Consider the following 19,131-nt stretch of genomic DNA (forward strand, 5'->3'; position numbering starts at 1 on the left):
TGAAACACCCCACATTTCGGAGGGGGCTGTGCCGGGCACCCAGCAGCAACGCCGACTGCCACCTCCACCACGCGGGGGGCTCGCCCCTCATGGAAACCTTTCTTCTGGGCAGATCTCAGCCTCCATTGAGCCCCGACGTACTTGCACCCCAACGCCCTCGAGGCAGAGACCGTGCAGTGTGGCTCTTGGTACCATGCCTGCCGGGAAAGCTGAGCCGCCCAGGCGTTGGTGGGAGTGACTGAGGTCCACCCCGCGCCTCTGCCCCCTGGAGCCCTCACGGCTGTGAGGCATCACCTTCCCCCCCTCGAGAAATAAGGATACAGTAAGGGGAAGCTGGGATGAAATGAGAGAGTGGCATGGACTGATATACACTACCAAATGTAAAATAGATAGCTAGTGGGAAGCAGCCACGTGGCACAGGGAGATCAGCTCGGTGCTTTGTGACCACCTGGAGGGGTGGGATAGGGAGGGTGGGAGGGAGACGCAAGAGGGAGGAGATATGGGAACATATGTATGTGTATAACTGATTCACTTTGTTATAAAGCAGAAACTAACACACCATTGTAAAGCAATTATACTCCGATAAAGATCTATCAAGAACAGACAGAAGGTGTTTGGGTGTGACAGTGAAGGCTACAGAAATGCAGGGGCTATTCGACATCGCTCTTTTCCAGAGGGGGCTGTGGCGTCCCTGGGGCAGGGCTGGGGTCACTTCCTGGGAACCGTGCTGTGATCTTTTGGGGGTTCCCTTCCCTCTGGTACCCTTGGCTTTCTATACCCAAGACTGTTGACGAGCCTTTACCCAACACGGGGACAACACCAGACACATGCTGGCCAGTGGGCAGCACCTGAGGAGGACGATCGAGGCCATTCTGGAGACGCACCCCCTACCCCAGCCCACCACCCACAGGGCGGCAGGCACCTGGGCACCTGGGGAGAGGCTCCAGGCCGGCCTCCCCTCGTGCTGCCTGGTGAGGAGAGGCCAGCTGCAGCCTAGGGCCCTCCTCTGGCCGACCGCCCCCCAGACCACAGCTCACCACCAGGTCAAGTTGGGCTGCATCAGGCCTTCAGCCAAAAAACACCCACCTGGTCCAGGGCAAGAAGGGAACACGAGTGAGTGAGAACGACGCAGGGAGGGTGTGCACCTTGACTGTCTGCAGTATTTGAGGTCAGAAGACAGGTTTGACCTCTCTTTTCTGTAAAGCCCCAGACAGGAGAGAACACCGTATAAAGGCGTTACGTGAATCAGGCCTAAAGCTGCCGCCCTCACGGTGGATCTGGGCAGCAGTGTGTGCAGTGGCGAGAACGTGGCCTCAGTGTCAGGTCCGCTGGCTCACCTGGGAAAGCTGTCCAACAACCCCCCCGCCCCTGCAAGCTGGGGATGGTGACGGGAGGAGGGAGCAGGGAGCCTGGAAGGAGAAGAGCTGGGGCACAGGGAGCTCTCTGTGCTGCACGGACGTGGCCCTGGCTGTCTGCCCGTGGCCGCCCGTGGTTGCCTCGTCGTGGACGGCACGCCCTTCCTCTCTCCCATCACCCCGTCGCTGAGTTGCTCTCCTGGATCTCCAGGACCTGCTGTGGTGGGGGGGATGCTTTTTCCCTTAACCGCAGGCGGGAGGGGCATCACTCACTGGTGATGGCGAGCCTGCCTCACACCCGCCTCGCTGCGGATGCCGGGGCGGGGTTCCGGAGGGTGACAGCGGTGCCCGGCCACACACTGTGACCCAGGACCTCCCCGCTCCGGCCGGGCTCTGCGACTTTCTCACGTTGGCCACAGCTGCAGAGTCAATTCGATTTTGGTGGCCAGGCCTTGTCTAATTTAGTCAATAAACTGGATACCTTTGCCCAGAATGATCCAGACACCAAGGTTTTCCTATGTCACTCACCTGAGTTTTGAAATACTCATGTAATGTTCCCGTGACCGAAGTAAGATATTGTTCAAATCTGAGACTTTTGGGGAGGCAGAGTGCGGGGGGAAAAGACGATGCGTCTGGAATATAGACCCGGAGAAAGAAAGCACCAAATACAACCAGAAATTCATCCAAGTCATATTCTCCTAAGAATCACCTTACCTACTTCCAGAGACGGCTGAGGTCACGTGACTACGTCACAAACTGTGGAACCAAACAGGTTAACCTGCATTCGGTCTAACAGATGTTCTCCAGAGAAGCTTAGACGCTCCAGTGGTGCTTTGTTTTGAACCAGGTTGGGAGCTCATTGTCTGTCCTTCCTTCCTAGACCCCATAGCAAAGACCTCCCACCGGGACTGGTATGCCACAGTGGCAGGACCTGCGCGGACAGGGGTCCCTGCAGCCACGGGATGCAGGGAGGCCACCTGCCTCCCAGCCTCTGCCAGGCCTGTGCTGGCCGCCCCTCCCCTGCGAACCTCGCACTGGGCCCCTTCCTGGTCACCAGTAATGGCCAGCTTCTCAATGAGCCCGTCCAGTGGGGACCCGCCGGCCCTCAGACCCAGGGAGGTACGGTGCCTGGTGAGGTCACTCCACATCCCATCCAAGGGTGAGGGTCGGGTCCCTGCAGGTTTTCCTAATCAGTGCTGCCTGTCCCTCTGTCCTCCTCCTGGAAAGGGAAGAGACGCTGCTCTCAACCTGAGAGCTGGTGCAGTCGCCGCAGCCTCCGCTAGAACCCAGCTGAACTGCTGTCCCCTCAGTCATTTCTCAGAAACCAGGTGGCCACCGTCTTGAGTTCAGAGCACTGAGATGGTGTAATTACTCTGTAATCACTTGGCGATGTGAAGTCACCTGCTACTGGTCACGGCAGCGCCTCTTGTGTTCAATCAGAATGACACACAGCCCGGGAGAGGGCGGACCGCCAGGCTGGGAGACAGGCACGACGTGTCTGATGGCAGAGGCACTTGCAATACAACTGAGCACTCACGGGGGGGACCAGGCCTCCGTCCATGTGTCTACCGGTCAACACGTTTAGCTGAATTCCTCTTCTAAACTGCTCACGGGCTCATGGTGCTAGACAGTCAAGAGCGTGTACGCGGGATTATACGAGAAATCAAGACTCAAAAACGGAGCCTGGATTTTTGTCCCTGACCTTTTCAACAAACTCACGTATTAACAAAGAGTCAACATCTAAATAGACTTTTATTTTTTTTCTTTTACTTATTTGGACAGAAAAGAAAATTCATCAGCTTTCATTAGAGTCTCCCTAAGCGTTGGAGACGCGTTAAACTCGGAAATAGTGGACCTTGTAGAAAAGCATCACAAATTAAAAATAGATTTCTCCACGTGGTAAAAGTGCTTCCAATCCAATTAAAGGACACGGCAAAGGTGTGTTGAGACGCGATTTAAAATTTGGCCTACGATCCGTGGCACCGGATTAAAACCACAGGCGAGGTGACCGTCATGACCCCGGGGACAGAAATGTGAGTTGGGAGCATGCCGCCAGCAACACTTGTAATTAACTGAGTGACAAGGAAGAACGTCCCAAAGCCTGAGTAGAGTAGGTTTGCATCTGTAAAAATAAGGGGGCGACATAAACTGGGTCGAAGGGGGATCACGTAACTCTAGGAATGACTTGCTTCTTATCTGCGGGGACAGCCAGACCAGCCGACCACCCTGGCCGAGGTCTCCCAGGGAGACCTGTGGACCTCGGTTCAGAAAAGGCCCAAGTGTTCTGGGCAGTAAGCAAAGCCCTTGCTGCCAGCTGCTCGTCACGTAGGCCTTTCTGGCTGGCGGTGAGCAGGCCCCCGGCCCGCGGGAATCAGGCCCAGCCAGGCTGGTACAGGCGGGTTTGCCAATGCCCGCCACAGCGCTCTGAGGGGTGCTGTGAGGCCGGCAGACGCCGCCTGGTGACCATGCGAGGGACAGAGTTAGCCGGTGGTCATCCGCAGAGACATTCTGGTGTCTCAGCCATGCTGTGTGTTTTCCAAAACAGGTAGTTCTGCTAATGGTGACAGAGCTCAAGGCCTGCAGGCCCCCGTGCTCTGATGGAGGCGAGGTGCCCTCTCTGGCCCAGGTCTAGGCCTGTGATCATATGCAAGGAGCCACGACGGGGTGGGGTGAGAGGGGGAGGGCAGAAAAGAAGAGGGATATCTCCTTTTACAGAAGATCTGAAGCAACAGTAAGAAAATAACCTGAAGACATATTTAAAAACAAAAAGCAGCCTCACACTTCACCGTCATCCTATCGCCGTTGCCCCTTTCTCCCTGTCCACCAGCCACGCAGGGATGGGCAGGAAGGCCGCGTGGACGTATCAGAGGGCCCCGCTCCCCATGCCGTCGCTGCCTTTTAATGGCGCCGGGTTGTGTTTCTTCTTCTACGAGCCCCGTTCTAAGCTGCCTGCGTGGGGCAAACGCTGGAAAACCCTCCGGGCTCCCGCACACACCTGAGAGGTCCCAGCTGCGCAGAGCCCACCCGGCTCGCTTCCCGCCCCCTGCAGGCACGGCGAGACGCGGACCACGTCACGGATGTCTCTCCACCTTCACCGAGCAGAGCGCGCTCCGGCTCATCTCATCCCATCCCTGGCGCCCCTGGCGGCAGCAGCCCTCCCAGGTCCCCTGTGCTAAGCGGGCTCTCCCGCGGCCTCCGGGGGGTCGTGAGGGTGCCCTGCATGGCCCCTCACTGGCGGCACGGAGGGTCTGGTTCAGGGCCACACCTGCCAGGTGCTCGCTCCGAGGCGGTGGCCGCTCTCCGGAGGGAGGCCGTGCTCTTCTTTGCGTGGAAGGCAGGATGACGCCATCCTCTGACCAGGTCCGTCCTGGTCCCTCCAGAGGCCCCGAGCACCCCTCCCGGGCCGCAGCCCCACGCAGGGCATCTCCGGGTCTCTGGCCGGTGGGTCGGACGTCAGGCTCCCCCTCCCCTCCCTGGACCTGGTCCTTACCTAACCTGGGCCACGCCCCCGGCATCAGAGGCTCGGAGAAGTGTCCTCCAGGCCCAGCAACTCTCGCACGAGTCTCTCCCCGAACTGGGCCCGGCTGTACCTCTTCACGTGGTAGGCCTCCGACATCTTGTACAGGATGTAGGCGTTATTGATGGCAATGCTTATGGCAAACCAGAACACCTGTTGCCAGGTCTTGTTTGGTTTATGAGAAATGAAATACCTACGAGGACAGAACGGCAAGAAAGGCTGGCTCAGACGGTGCCCGGGGACCCGGTGCAGGGGAGACATCCCCAAAAGGCCTCATCGGGGTCAGCGAGATGCTGCAGGGGACGCAGCGGTGGGAATCCGGCTGTGGGGAGGGGCAGCCTCTCGCTGAGGCTCGGTCACGTGAACCGTACTTGAACGTGCAAACAATCCCTATCAAAGATCAGGTGGGAGGAGGCGGGTCACCACAGGGGACACCGAGACCAGGAGCCGGGCCTCTGCGGTGCAGCCCGGAGCTCTGGCGGGAACCGGGCCTAGGGGCTCCCCTGCTCGCCGAGGGCCCTGCGCAACTGCGGCACAGCCCAAGCCATCTCGCGCCGCGTCCGCCCGCAGCTCTGTGCGTGTCTCTTCACCACGCCCGCCTCCCCTCAGATGGAGGCCTCCTCTGCCCTGAGGCAGAGGACGGCGCTCCTCCCGGACCGCCAACTCAGAACCCATCCCTGCACCGCGCCCTCCGTCTGCACGTGTGTCTCTGCACCCCGGGGGCCAGGAGCCTCGGCACCACCGAGACGCCCAGCCAGGGCGGCCACGGATGTCCATTCGCTCAATCGTGCCGACTCCCCTGGAGCCACTGCGCAGGCCCGCGAGGTGCCAAGCACACTGCAGGCCCCGCGGAGCCCGTCCAGTGACTCCCTGGGCAGCGGGGCTCCCTCTTACACCCGGGCTTTCCCAGGAGACCCAGGTCCACGTGCTGCCCTCCCCACCCACAAGCAGCCCGGGGAGACGTCCGTGGCCCTCAAGGAGGGCTGAGAAAATGCCCACCACCTTTGGGGTTAGTGCAACCCTGTTTCAGGCTGTGAGGCTCAGGCCCAGTCATTTCATAGGCAGACTGAGGTTCAAGGGCAATCACTTTTTCCCTCCTGTTGTGGACACAGGAGCTCGCCCCGAGACAGCAGGGGGCCGTGTACATGCACACCGTGCGGGCACTTGACGACGACCCCACACCTGAGACCGCGCCCGCACGCGAAAGAGCTCCGTAACCAGTGCCGGAAAACACGCGGCCCGGCCCGACGGCGCCCAGGGCCCAGAGGGTGTGGGGTGAAGGCAGCGGCTGGGCCGGGGGAGAGGGGCAGAGAGGGCACTGGTGCAGGAGGTGGGGGGCTGGGCGGGCCAGGCTGCGGGCCCAGGATTTTCTCTCTCGGGCTCTCCCGTTGTCAGCTCTGAACCTGGGGAGACTGACCGCCCAGCAGCCGCTCTGCTCTCGGCGGCGAGGCCTCCCGTGCCGGGCGCCGGCTCACTTACTTGCTGTACTTGTCATCGTACTTGCAGATGTAGCTGAGGTGGGCGGCGAAGGCCTCCACGGCCAGGGGGCAGGGGATCTCCCCACTCCTCCTCTTGATGATCACTCCTGCGGGAAACAGACGGGACATCCCCTCTGAGCCGCCCCCCGCAGACCCCCGTGCAAAATGCGCCCCCTCCCCCCTGCCTGCTCGTCAAATAGACGGCAGGGGACGAGATGGAGGGAAACCACCACCAACACCGCCACTGCAGCTTCAGGGGAGTGCAGGACACCAGGCCACGGCAGGGCCACGGCACGGGGGCACGGCATGGGCCACAGCAGGGGACGAGATGGAGGGAAACCACCACCAACACCGCCACTGCAGCTTCAGGGGAGTGCAGGACACCAGGCCACGGCAGGGCCACGGCACGGGGGCACGGCATGGGCCACAGCAGGGGAGGAGATGGAGGAGAACCACCACCAACACCGCCACTGCAGCTTCAGGGGAGTGCGGGACACCAGGCCATGGCAGGGCCACGGCACGGGGGCACGGCATGGGCCACAGCAGGGGAGGAGATGGAGGGGAACCACCACCAACACCACCACTGCAGTTTCAGGGGAGTGCAGGACACCAGGCCACGGCAGGGCCACGGCACGGGGGCACAGCACGGGGGCACGGCATGGGCCACGGCATGGGCCACAGCAGGGGAGGAGATGGAGGGGAACCACCACCAACACCGCCACCGCAGCTTCAGGGGAGTGCGGGACACCGGGCCACGGCACGGGCCACGGCAGGGCCCGCTGCACCCGATGGGGCCTTGAGAGCAGAAGGGGAGCTCAGGATCCACCTTCCCCCTCCCTCCCTCCCTCCCCCGGGCTTCAACCCCTCCCACCAGGGTCTGAGTGGGGGTGGGAGGAGGTGGCCACCAAGGTCAGGGAGCCGGGGGTCCCTTCCGCCTGCCCCACTGCCCGCATCAAGGCAGAGGCACTAGAGGCTCAGGAGAGGCAGGAGCTGCCCCGACCCCAGGCTCTTCCACGCCTCGCACCGCGCACAGAGTGCTTCACACCCAGCCGCCCCTGGCGCTCCCTCTCTCACACGCCTTCAAACGCCTCTTCCTCCCAAATACACGTGGAACCGCGTCCCAGGGCCACTCGCCAAGGTCACGGCAAGATTCAAACGGCCCACTGACCGGGCATGAGAAGCAAGAGGTCATCAGTCCTCTTCAGCCTGCTGCCCAACAACCTGTTTTCCAAGACCTGCCCCGCCCGCCTGGGTGGACGTCCACTGCGCCCACGGAGGTGACGCGGGGGCGGGAAGGACGCTCCTGCGAGCGAGGTTGGGATTACAGAGCGCTTCCTCCGCGCAGCCCGCCCCCATGCCCGCTGCCCGCAGAACGGTGTGATTAGCAGAACAGCGCCATTCAAAGGGCTGGGGGTTTTCAGCACTACTTAAATAGGCGTAACTGAAGTAAAAATGGTCACACGGGTCCATCTGCTGAGGCTGAGCCCTGAGCCGGGATCTTTTTTGTCTCCCACCCCGCTCCCCCAGTACTGAATTTTTGCACTGAAGAAGCACCCGGACATCTTGTGAGAGACTGAGAAGCCAGGCCCCGCCCCTAGAGCTGTGGTCTGGGGAAGCCCGGGGCAGGACCCGGGCAACACACTTCCTAAAACCTCCAAAGCTCAGAGGATCTCCGTGCCCAGCCAGAGGGTCCTGGGCCCTGGCTGCTTAGGGATCCTTTCCCCACTCAGAGAGACGTTCCATGGTCGGGTGATGCAGACGCACGTGCATCCTCCACGGCTGGGCTCCTGCCTCCAAGGAGGGCTGTGTCTCTGCGGCACCCTTCCTGAGGGGACCTGTGCTGGTGTCTTTGCTCACCACCCCGCCCGACCTCAAGTCCAAGTGGGCAAACACCCCAGTTTCACACCCCGGCCCAGGCACATGGCCTTGGGAGGTTTCCCACCTCCAGCTCCATTTTAATTTGCCCGACTTTCGACCACAGCCTCCTCTGGGACTAAGGAGGCGCCTGTAGGGCTCCCCAGAGTCCACGTGTGTATGAGCAGATCAGACCATCCCATAAGGAAATAAAACCCCCTCCGTTCTTTTCCCAGAGGAAGAGGACAACTCACTCCGAGTCACCAGGGCTCCCAGCGGGTCAGGCCCACTGTCCGAGGGCCTCGGCCAGCGCCGTGCCCCCGGGGCTCCCCGCCTGCAGCTCCGGCTGCCACCTTCTGCACAGCCAGGGCCGCCGCTGTCCCAGCACACCCAGCCGTGCCAGGCCTGCGTTCCTTCTCCGTTTCCCTCCCATCCCTTCGAATGTTTTAACTCAGCATGAGAATTGCAGCTGGAAATCTCAGGGGACTGGTTTCAAAATCCAGGTGTGCGTCAGTCTCTTTGAGCATTTCCCCAAGTTCATAAACCAGTCCACGCTCCTCTCTGCTGACGTTTTGGATTTTAGATACTATTCGAGCTGGAAAGGGTAAGACTGCTGTTCTATAGTATCCTTTTCTGAGGACTGAAAAGCTTTAGACATTGGAAATACTGACAAGAGGTGATGTGACATTTATTGTGTCCCCTGGCATCATAACCAGGAATGCCGTGCTCTCCTGGGTGCACCTGTACATTTACAGCCGTGTGGGGGACCCTCTGCGCACAGCTTTATTCCACGTGTCTACCTCTGTGACACTGTAGGTCCACGTGGGCCTATGAGAGAACCACGTTGTCTTCATGTTGCAGTGAGTTCTGTCTTCTGCCTTCCCCAGGCTTTTTCTGGCTGGGCTGACCTTCTTTCCGTCCTTCTGTAAGTCTGAATGAATGAGTCAAGACCTGACTCACAGACCCATGCAGACATTCCACACTCACATTAGCCTCATGGAAACTGAACCCTAAGTGGGCAAAGACGGAGATGGCAACGAGACGGTAGACTCAACATGGATTCTAGAAGAAACGCAAAAGGATGTGGTTCTCAACGGGGATGTCCCTGGATGAATGAAAGCCTGCATGTGCTCACCGTCTCTGAAAGAGGGCTCATTTCCCCTTAGAACCTGGAGTAAAGAATAATAAATCAATCCCTAAAATGTTCATAACTAGTTACATGTTTGCTAAAATTCGAAATTCTGCTCATGTTCTAGAAGAGCAAATACGGTCACGGTAGAAGACGGTATAAAGCTGAGAGGCAGCCTTTAGAATACAGGAGACTTTGTCATCTGGGTGACGTGTAACGTAAGTAGGGAATAAAAGAATTATTTGATAAACGGTTCAGGTACACAGGTGGGGCTGCTTGGTCAACCGACCTTTGCCACTTAATGAAGAAAACATCGTAGCAGCCCGACTGGTGCCGTGACCAAAATAAATTCCAAGTGGATGGTTGCGAAGAGCGCAAAACCACCCTATGAAACAACCAGGTGAACCGCACTTGCCTGGCCTTGGGACACAGCAGGGGCTTTTAGGCATGAGAGCAAATAACATGATCAACCGCTGTGCCTATGCGGAAATGAAAAACGCTTTTGATGTTGAAATTACTGGCCATAAATAAAAGCAAAAGGAAAACAAACGAAGAAAAATGTCTGCTATAGGCAGAAAATCTGCTTTCAATTTCGGAAGACAAATACTTCCAATGAAAAATTGACAAGAACATGAAGAAAGCATTGAAAATTAGCTGAAAACACAGGATAAGATGTTCAATCCCACCAACAGTCACCGCAATTTATATTTAAAATTCTGCAGCATTTTCAGCCATCATATTGACAAATTTAGAAAAGAAAAACAACTAGTGTTGATAAAGCAGGAGGAACAACCCACTGCAACGGCAGTAAGTACAGCCTTTTGGCAACACAGCATCGAGAGCCTTAAAAACGTTCAGACGCTTCGGCCCCGCCGTCCAACTTTTAGATTTATCGGGAGGAAGTGATAAAAGATGTACCTGAAGATTTACATGTGAAGATCTTCACTACATCATTCTTCATATTATGAAAAAAGGATCATTCATAGGGGCCAAGATAAAGAAATTATGATACATCTAAGGATGGAATACAAGGTGCTTTTTATTATTATTATTTTTTGGAGGGGGTACGCAGGCCTCTCACTGTTGTGGCCTCTCCCGTTGCGGAGCACGGGCTCCAGACGCGCAGGCTCAGCGGCCATGGCTCACGGGTCCAGCTGCTCCGCGGCATGTGGGATCTTCCCGGACCGGGGCACGAACCCGTATCCTCTGCATCAGTAGGCGGACTCTCAGCCACTGCGCCACCAGGGAAGCCCACGAGGTGCTTTTTAAAAATCATGTCTTTGAAGTACACCGAAAGGAAAACTACCTCCTTCATTAAGAAACGAGGCCCTAGGATGTGGGCCAGGAGAAGGACTCCCGGTGGGGCGCGTGCCGGCCACACAGCCTCCGCTCTGAGCCCCCTGGGCCGCACCCAGGGTCTCCTCTCACCCGCCGGGCTCCCAGTGTCCACAGGCCCTGGGGGTGCCCAGGGGCCTGGCGGTGGGGGTCAGTCTGTGGCCAGGCTGTGGACACACTCCATGGGATTTTCAAGGGCGACTAGGATTGGGGACTGCATGATGTATAATAGAGTACGTACTTTAGAAAACTACCACGGAATTGAACACAAATACCGGTTTCGGCGTATTTAAAAATCCCCCCTCCCAATTTTCTCATCTAGCCTCAACAGCCTCCCGCCTCCTTCCCTTGGCGCCTGATTTAAGGGTTCTCAGGTGTGTCATCTTCGGTCCTATTGCAGGCTTCTCCCTAACCTCCCCAGGTGCGGTCTTTTCTCTGCTACCTCATTTCACCCAGCTCAGACAGGTGCGAAGTCCTTGCTTCGGGACATCGTTTCAGAGACTATCATTTACCATAACTTGGTGGGAAGCAGCTCCCATGCCCTACACCCACACCTGTTCCTAGAGACACTCTGGCCCCAAGGCCCCAACCGCAAGAGAGCCGAAGTCCAATTCAAACTGGCCTTCGGCTGACAAGGTCAATTCCAAACCTGTCCTCTAAGTGCCCTTGACACAGCACTCGAGGGGGGGGGCGCTTTCTCCACCCCCTACACGTAAGTAGGGTCACGACACCCACGTGCTTGAGTCCCTCGATTGCAATCCCCACTGAAATGTAACACAACTTAGGTGTGTGTGTGGGGGGCGAAGGATGGGAATAGATGAACAAGAGGCACTAAATACACACCCACATACCACATACATACACACATACCACGCACACACAGACACACACACACACATCGCACACCCCTGAGCTCCTTGGCAGTGTTCCTCTAATAGAGAAGAGGAAAGATGGCTTAATGTAAAGGAACACAAGGGACTTTTCAAATACACCACGCAACGATAAATATTTTTGTAAAGGGTCCCTTTGTCACTGCAATTTCCTTTTCTGTTGTTTAATCATGTTTGAGCTGTAGGTTACCTTAAATATAGGCTCCTTGCTAAATGAATCCCCTTGTTAGCAATGGATTTAAATCCCAAGGAAAATCAATGATACCAGCTGAACCCCCCAAAAACCCAACGCTAGCGATTAACTTCTAAGGAAGACATTTCAAAGATAAGAATGGTTGACTATTCCCCCGCCTCCCATCGGAACAGATTTTTCACAGAATCCTAGATGATGATCATGTAAATACCGTTCAAACGGAGCCTATTAATCACACCGCGTACGACCTGGGGGACCTGCAAATGCCAGCCTCACGGCTTCTGTTGACGGCTGGCAAGTCCCAGGCAGCGGACAGCCTGCGGGCCCAGGAAGCGCTTGCCGCCCCGTGAAGGGCAGCAGCCGTCACCCTGCGGCCCAGAGCCGAAGAGGGGCAGGGGTCACCCGATGCCAGAGCTCACCCACACCCCTGCCCCGGCGCCCACCGCGTGCCCACCTTGCTGCACGGGCGAGTAGGCATTGGTCAGGAAGCGGAAGTGCCCCTTGTTGTACCAGCAGATCAGGGACATGCTCCCCTTCGTTCGGATGCTGTGCTGGCCCCGGGCGGGCGGCAAGGCCGGGCTGTTCAGCATGGAGGGCGGCAGGCCGGTGCAGTCACTCTTCCTGGGGCTGAGCAGCCCGCAGCAGTAGATCCCTGCGGGGACACGGACCGCACGGCCTCAGGGCGGCTCCCCCCGACCCCCCGGGCTCGGCCCTCGGGGGCCCCCCTAGAAGAGATGGTGAAGTCCGGGGGCTTTCATCCCAGATGTGCCGCCGCCCCCAACTTCCGGACGTACTAAGATCGCAGGGAAGAGCTAACGCAAGCAGGGCGTCGGCAGTAACAACGGCAGCTCTCGCGGCCAGAGGGCTGGCTACCTGCCAGCACAGGGCTGGGCCCGAGGACCCAACCTCCCACCTGCTTCTAAAAACTTCTGAGCACATGCGATGCACCAGAACTGCAGGCTCCCAGCTGGGCGGGCAGAGACGGGCATCATTAGCACAGGTCTGTCTGCAGTCTAAGCCTGACCCAGCTAGTCACCCTGCCCCCTCACCAAGACTCGCTGGGCACCCGGGCAGCCCCGGTCCCGTGCAGCCAAGTGAAAGGCAGAGGAGGCAGGGAGTCCTCACAGGACACGCGCTACACGGGGTCCTGCCTGTGCTGTACGCCAGGCCCCTGGGGGGGCGGGGCTTCCCTGGGGCGGTGCTTCCTGGGGGGCCTCAACGCCCAGCACGTTCCACGGGGCAGGAGACCCTCCAGGCAGAGACCAGCAGGAACAAGGAGGCTTCTCTAAATTCAGCCGGGACTCAAGGTCTTTCCCAGCCCTCCCTGCTCGTGGTCTCCGGCTCTCCCTGAGCCCAGGAAGCCGTGGGGAAGCCCGCCCCTCCCCACACCCTCGGGGAGGGGGACGTCAAGGGGCACTTTGACTGAAGGCCCGCGAGCAGTCCGCCCCTCCGGGCTCACTGACACTATGGGCACATGTCCCAGGCCCATGCGCTCCTCTCCACTGCATCCCTCCCAATGCTGGAAGGACGGCTGATGACTTCCTGTCCTCTTTGCCGCCCCAGGAGCAGCAGTGGGTGAAGAATAACACCCGCGGGGGGGTGGGGGTGGGGCAGGCCCAGTCTTGCTGCCAGAAAAAAGAGGGCTCCCTGCGGCTCCCATCTCTACAGATCCAACTACCCAGACTCCGCTGGCCTTGAGATTTAAGAAGAACGTGCCTTCCAAACGGGGAAGAGGATTAGACGAATGGGGATAACGTTTTAAATCGCCCATCGGGCTCGGTGAACCCACCCACCCAAAGGCAGCCGCATTCTCCTAACAGGGGAGGAAGGGAATCCAGCAGCCCACGAGTTTACTTATGAAAACGGCCAATCTTGCGTGAGCATCCTTCCTGGCTGTTGTTTTACAGAGCAGTCTCCGTGCGCCCAGGAGGGACAGCCGGACTCTCAGCTGGGACTCCTGTCTTCAACCCTGGCTGCCCTGCCCGTTAGACGCCCCTGGGGGCACCAGGCCAGACAAGGCAGTCAGAGTCCCTGCGGATGGGGGGCAGCCATCCGTGAGCAACGTGGAGACAACCTCCCCGCGTGTCAGTCATCACAGGGGAAGCCCAGGAGGTCGTGTGGGAGGGCTCACAGCCTCAGATGCTTCTAACAAACAGGCGAAGAAATCTCTCTCTGCTCTCGGAAAACTTCAAATTCCATGTCTAATTATTTTCTTCCCACTGGAAAATTCCCTTCCATCCTCCGCTAATTCCCTGTGCGGGGAGGGCCCAGGCCAGCGGCCCAGCTCTCAGGGAAGCCTCTGGCGTCCTCACTCAGCACCCCACCAGCCCACATGCTGCAAGCGGGTCCTCACTACGTCATGTGGCTCTTGGCCCAGGAGACAGGGACACCCGCGGTGTGGGGCAGGGAGCGGGCCTGCAGGGCACACGGATGCTGTGGGGGGCAGTTCTGGGAACCCCGGCAGCCATGCACGTGACACTCACCCTGGGACCCGCACGAGCGGGCCAGCGGGTCACCCCACGCTCTGACACGGGCACCCATTGTGCTGGGTTAAAGTGCGTCAGTGCCAGTTTTCTCCAGCTTGACTCCACGGCCCCTCTTCACATAGTCTGACCTCTCCACACGGAATTCTCTCAACAATTAAGCCCTGAGCCCCGTTGGGACCAGCCTTACAGATGAGTAAGACGCAGCCCAGGCCGGCAAGAGCACAGGGTCCAGGCTGAGGCCGTAGGTCGGAAGCTGTGGGCTCCCCATTACTTAAGAGGGTTTTGCTTTTTTTCTTTTTTTTGGCTGCGTCAGGTCTTAGTTGTGGCACACAGGCTTCTCTCTAGTTGCAGCACGCAGCCTCTCTAGTTGAGGTATGTGGGCTCAGTAGTTGTGCACGGGTTTAGCTGCCCTGCAGCAGGTGGGATCTTAGTTCCCCGACCAGGGACTGAACCCACATCCCCTGCATTGGAAAGCGGATTCCTTACCACTGGACCAGCAGGGAATTCCAGAGGAGGTTTGGTTTTAAGGGCAGACATCAGATCTGTTGCTAAGCAACAGGTCTGCAATTCCAGCGTCTGGAGTAGCTGAGTGGGGGCTTTCTGTGTTTCTCCCGAGTGGACTGGATATAAATCCCAGATGTAGGATGAAGTGAAGGCAGATACAACCTGCCATGGGGCTTCCTGACTCGGCCCAGGTCTGTCTCTATAGCCCCATTTCTGCCAGAGCCCTGGAAGGCTTGCCCAGTCTTTGCAACAAACGAACCGGGCATCTTAGCACTGAGGGAACTAACACCTTTCTGAGGCGCGTTGTACTGCTGCCTGTATTAAGGCACACAATTCTCTGCCCAGCTGGAAGGGGCCACGTTAGACTGGGGTGGGGAGTTCAGACCTCCTAAGAGGCTTAGGAGGAGCTGTGCCTTGGTGCTGCGGATGTAACATTTGTGTCCACTGCACCCCAAATTCCTATGCCGAAAACCTAATGCCTGAAGTGATGGTATTTGGAGGTGGGTCTTTGGGAGGTGCTTAGGTCATGAGGGTGGAGCCCTCATGAACGGGATTAGTGCCCTTATAAAAGAGGCCCTACAGAGCTCCCTAGTCCCTTCCACCATGTGAAGACACAGGGAGAAGTCTGCAACCTGGAAGAGGGCCCTCACCCGACCACACTGGCACCCCGATCTTGGACATCCAGCCTCCAGAACTGTGAGCAGTGAATTCCTATTTATAGGAACTATAAAAAGGATTTATAGGGTGATCTATAAACCACCCACTCTGTGGTACTTTGTTATAGCAGCCCGAATGGACTAAAACACTAGGAGGACTCCTCGGATGGCCATGGCCTTACCACAAAGGACACAAAGAGATGTGCCCGGAAGACCTGAACTGACCTGTCCCCCAGACCACGAGTCTGGTCTCCCTCCAGACCTCCAGTGCCGAGCAGGGTGCAGGCAGCCGGCAGGTTGGCATGACCTGTCCCCCCGGGGGCGGGCCTCCCCGCCCGGCATCCTGTGCTCTGTGCTGCCCGCCACACGCCTGCGTCCCCAGCCTTGCCCACCACTTCTCGGGCGCGGGGGACTGCGCTCAGACTCGCTCCCCACTTGCCAAACCTTGCTTTTCAAACTCCTCAAACAGGGTCAGGCTGGTGATGCTAGGCCCCGTGAAGATGATGTAGTTCTTCCCGGCCGCGGTCCGGCACAGGCTCCTGGCCACCATGCTGTGCAGCTGTGGCTTGTTCTTCAGCGCGTCCAGCCCATCAGGGCCCCCGCCTTCCTTCAGGTGGACGTAAATCTGCATCAGAAACACACAAGGGTCAGTGAGCTCACAGAAAGGTCGGGCAGGGGTCCAACCATTCTGGAAGCACAGGCTTCCGTCTCCAGGCCAGGTGTGTGGGAAAGCCACTCCTCCCCGGGCTTCCGGTTCCACGGTCCCCACTGATCCCAGCATCTCCGTGGCCCACAGAGGCCACCAGTCACTCCCAAGGCTGCCCATCAGCTGGTGCCTCAGCCCCAGACTCTGCAATTTAGAAATGTCAAGGTAAAGAAGGGAAAGGTCAAACTGTTACAAGTAATGAATCTGGCAGCTGGGATCAAAAGCAAACACATCCCCCCATTCTGAAGCACAGGAGTCAGTTCACAGTAAACAGAAGTAAAGGCTACTTCACCTGTAAGAGATAAACATATCCGTGCACATTCTGTTTGAATACAGCTTTTTAATTCACAGAGCACATCCACAATTACCCCCTTACTCTTTACAGTAATCACCGTGTGGGCAGAAGGGGTAATATTGACTTCGTACTGCAGAGGAGGGGACAGGATCAGGGATTTAAAACTCACCTGACGTCCCAGGACCAGCAAGGATATGCTGCAACTAGTACACAATAATTTTAAATTCTGTCCGTGAACATCCTCGAGGAACATCATCTAAGAGGTGGGTGCAGGAAGTGGGAATGGAGTCAAGAAGCGTGTGGTCCTCCCTACGGCTGACTGAGCCACGCAGAATTATCATATGGGTATTAACCACTGACCTCCTTCAGGGAGAACAGCTCTTCTCATGGAATGTTCTGGGTGCCTTTGCTGGCAGCGGTTCACAGACAGTGTGCCCGTCACACTGATCAGGGACCCTGACTGTCCTCTGAGGTACAGAATTGCTGAGTGCAGGCCCGTCCGTGCAGACTGAGCACAGCCGAGGGCGGGCACAGGGAGGACCGGCAAGTCCACGGTACCGCCCTCGGGCAAACGACTGCGGACAATCATTCGCAAAATACAGTGTCTCGGGTTCCTGAGGCAGACGAACAGCAGGCGGTGTAGGTCCTTCTCTAAAAGCAGCTCATCCTCGAAGGCTAATTCTGTTCCGAATACTCAGCTGAGACGTCCCCAGGGAGGACCGACTTGCCCGCAGCCCAGCAGGCAACAGCGGGATCACGCAGCAGGACCCCAGCACTTCATATTGGGGTCTTTACGCCTTCACCACCTCATTCCCAGGAGGAACCTCTCTGATAGAGAGTAAAACACAGACACAGAGAAGCCAATCGTCTTGGCCACGTGTCACGTGAGGTTGCGACCGAGCAAGGACATTTCCTCAGAACCCACCTGCTCTCCTTCAGCAAAGCCCAGTCCTGCGGCTCCCACCATGGGTTCTGCACCAAGGCCAGCTCCGACTCACGGCCCCTCCCAGGTATCCTGAACTGCTGGCACTGCCACGCTGGGCACTGTGTCCCCAAACCTACCTGGGGACAGTTAGTTTTGTCCCGTGTGTCCCTCGAAAAGCAATCATCTGGCTACACACACCAGGATTCTCACCAGGGAATAGAAGGTGTGCTGCTGGAAACTCTCAGGCCAACCCTGATGACACCCCATGTGGCTTCCAAAGTCCCCTGAGAGACGGGCAGACCGTGGCATACCCGGCCCGAGGCAGGCAATATGTCGTAGGATGAAATGCAATTCCTACAACCAAGTTCAAAAACTTAACTGCATCTAGTACAGGATGCAAAAAACGTGACTTAGCAAGAATATTTTTGGAAAACAAACACTAAACCCTTGGAGATGGCCAACTGCAGGCCTCAGATACCATGACTGGTCTAAGTGATCATGACCCGCATTAAAAACCAGGGTGGTGAGCATCTCATCCTTCCCTGGTCAGGCGTAAAGAGAAGGGTGGTGGTCGGCATGTTAGTTTGCTAGGGCTGCCATGACAAAGAACCACAGAGGAGCACAGAGGACTCCAAGAACTGCTTTGGCTAGAGAGCTGTGTCATGGAATGATGAAGAGCTTTCTAAGGCAAAACCAAGATGAATGTATACAAACAGAAAACAGATCTGCAAGCATCAGAGCCCTTACTACCACTCAGAGCTGTCCAAACACTGAATGGGTGGCCTCAGAGAGGCTCCAGGACAAGCTGGTGGCCCCTCGGGAGGTCTGAGCTTCAAGTACAGGGGGTGTATGCCAGTGTCGGAGGACGGTTCAGAACCACACGGATGCCAAGTTCAGGTGCCCCAACAAAGCGGCACATAAGACCCTGGAGGCAGCAAGGCTAAACGTGGCCATCGCAGGGCGGGCGACACCTGAAGCATAACCTTGCCCTGGAGCCAGCAAGGCTAAACGTGGCCATCGCAGGGCGGGTGACACCTGAAGCGTAACCTTGCCCTGCGTCAGTCCTAATAGCAAAGGGTGTCGGAGTCTAAATTCAGAGAACACCGCTTCTCTCCTGGATCTAATAATACCCTGGAGAGAATCACGTCTTTCTCACCAACCGCCTTCCCAGCTGAGGCACTGCGTGAGCCAGGGCCTTATAAACTCGTTTCCAGCAATAAAGCCAGTGTTTTGGAAGGTGGGTTATCCAGGCTCCCGGATATGAGATGCTTTCAAAACATCACCCCCCCTGGATTTCCAGACCCGACTCAGCTGCACAGACTGGTGTCCTCCCCTGTCCCGCCCCCGCCCTCTTTGGAAGCGTGGATGTCCTCGGGGTCGGCGGGTGGGGAAGGGGTGGCACGCAGGGGCGGTGAGGACCTGCCACAGTCCCTGTTGGGACAATGCTGGGAAGGGAACCGGGGCGCCCGGTCAGGGGACAGTGGATCCCTCACACGGCCCCGAGGGACTGGCCGCTTCTGCTCATCACAAGACATGCACCAAGATATGTGAGCCAGGAACTGAAGGCAAGGGAGGACCGTCCTGTCTCAGACTCACCCATCAGGGCAGAAGAGGGCCGAGGCACCAGCTCCCACTTAGCAGTGATGTGCAGCCCTTCCCAGGACCCAGAGCTGCGAGACATCCCCTGAGGTCGTGTCTCAAAGTACCTCCCCTACTTGCCAGGCCACGGGCAAGGTGACGCGTGCCCCCTTCAGGGCAAACGTCGTCACTCCGCAAAACAGTGTGGCGTCAGGACTGCGTTGTGACTT

The 19,131-nt window shown here is 57.7% G+C and overlaps 1 protein-coding gene across 1 annotated transcript in view; it reads right to left on the bottom strand.

Annotated features, from left to right (window-relative positions):
- Positions 1-3,123: 3,123 nt before the first annotated feature.
- The window catches only part of PGBD5 (piggyBac transposable element derived 5), an 89,742-nt gene continuing 73,734 nt past the window's right edge, over positions 3,124-19,131 (bottom strand). Inside the window, exons 4-8 of the mRNA XM_027094079.1 lie at positions 15,842-16,022; positions 12,206-12,403; positions 6,352-6,457; positions 4,846-5,065; positions 3,124-3,477 (exon numbers count right to left, since the gene is read on the bottom strand). Of these exons, the coding sequence (XP_026949880.1) occupies positions 4,870-5,065; positions 6,352-6,457; positions 12,206-12,403; positions 15,842-16,022 (681 nt within the window). The 3' untranslated portion in view covers positions 3,124-3,477; positions 4,846-4,869. The remainder of the gene's footprint in view (positions 3,478-4,845; positions 5,066-6,351; positions 6,458-12,205; positions 12,404-15,841; positions 16,023-19,131) is intronic.

Source organism: Aethalodelphis obliquidens, unplaced genomic scaffold (genome assembly GCF_003676395.1).
Source record: "Aethalodelphis obliquidens isolate GAN/ISIS:26980383/991018 unplaced genomic scaffold, ASM367639v1 scaffold87, whole genome shotgun sequence".
NCBI lineage: Eukaryota > Metazoa > Chordata > Mammalia > Artiodactyla > Delphinidae > Aethalodelphis > Aethalodelphis obliquidens.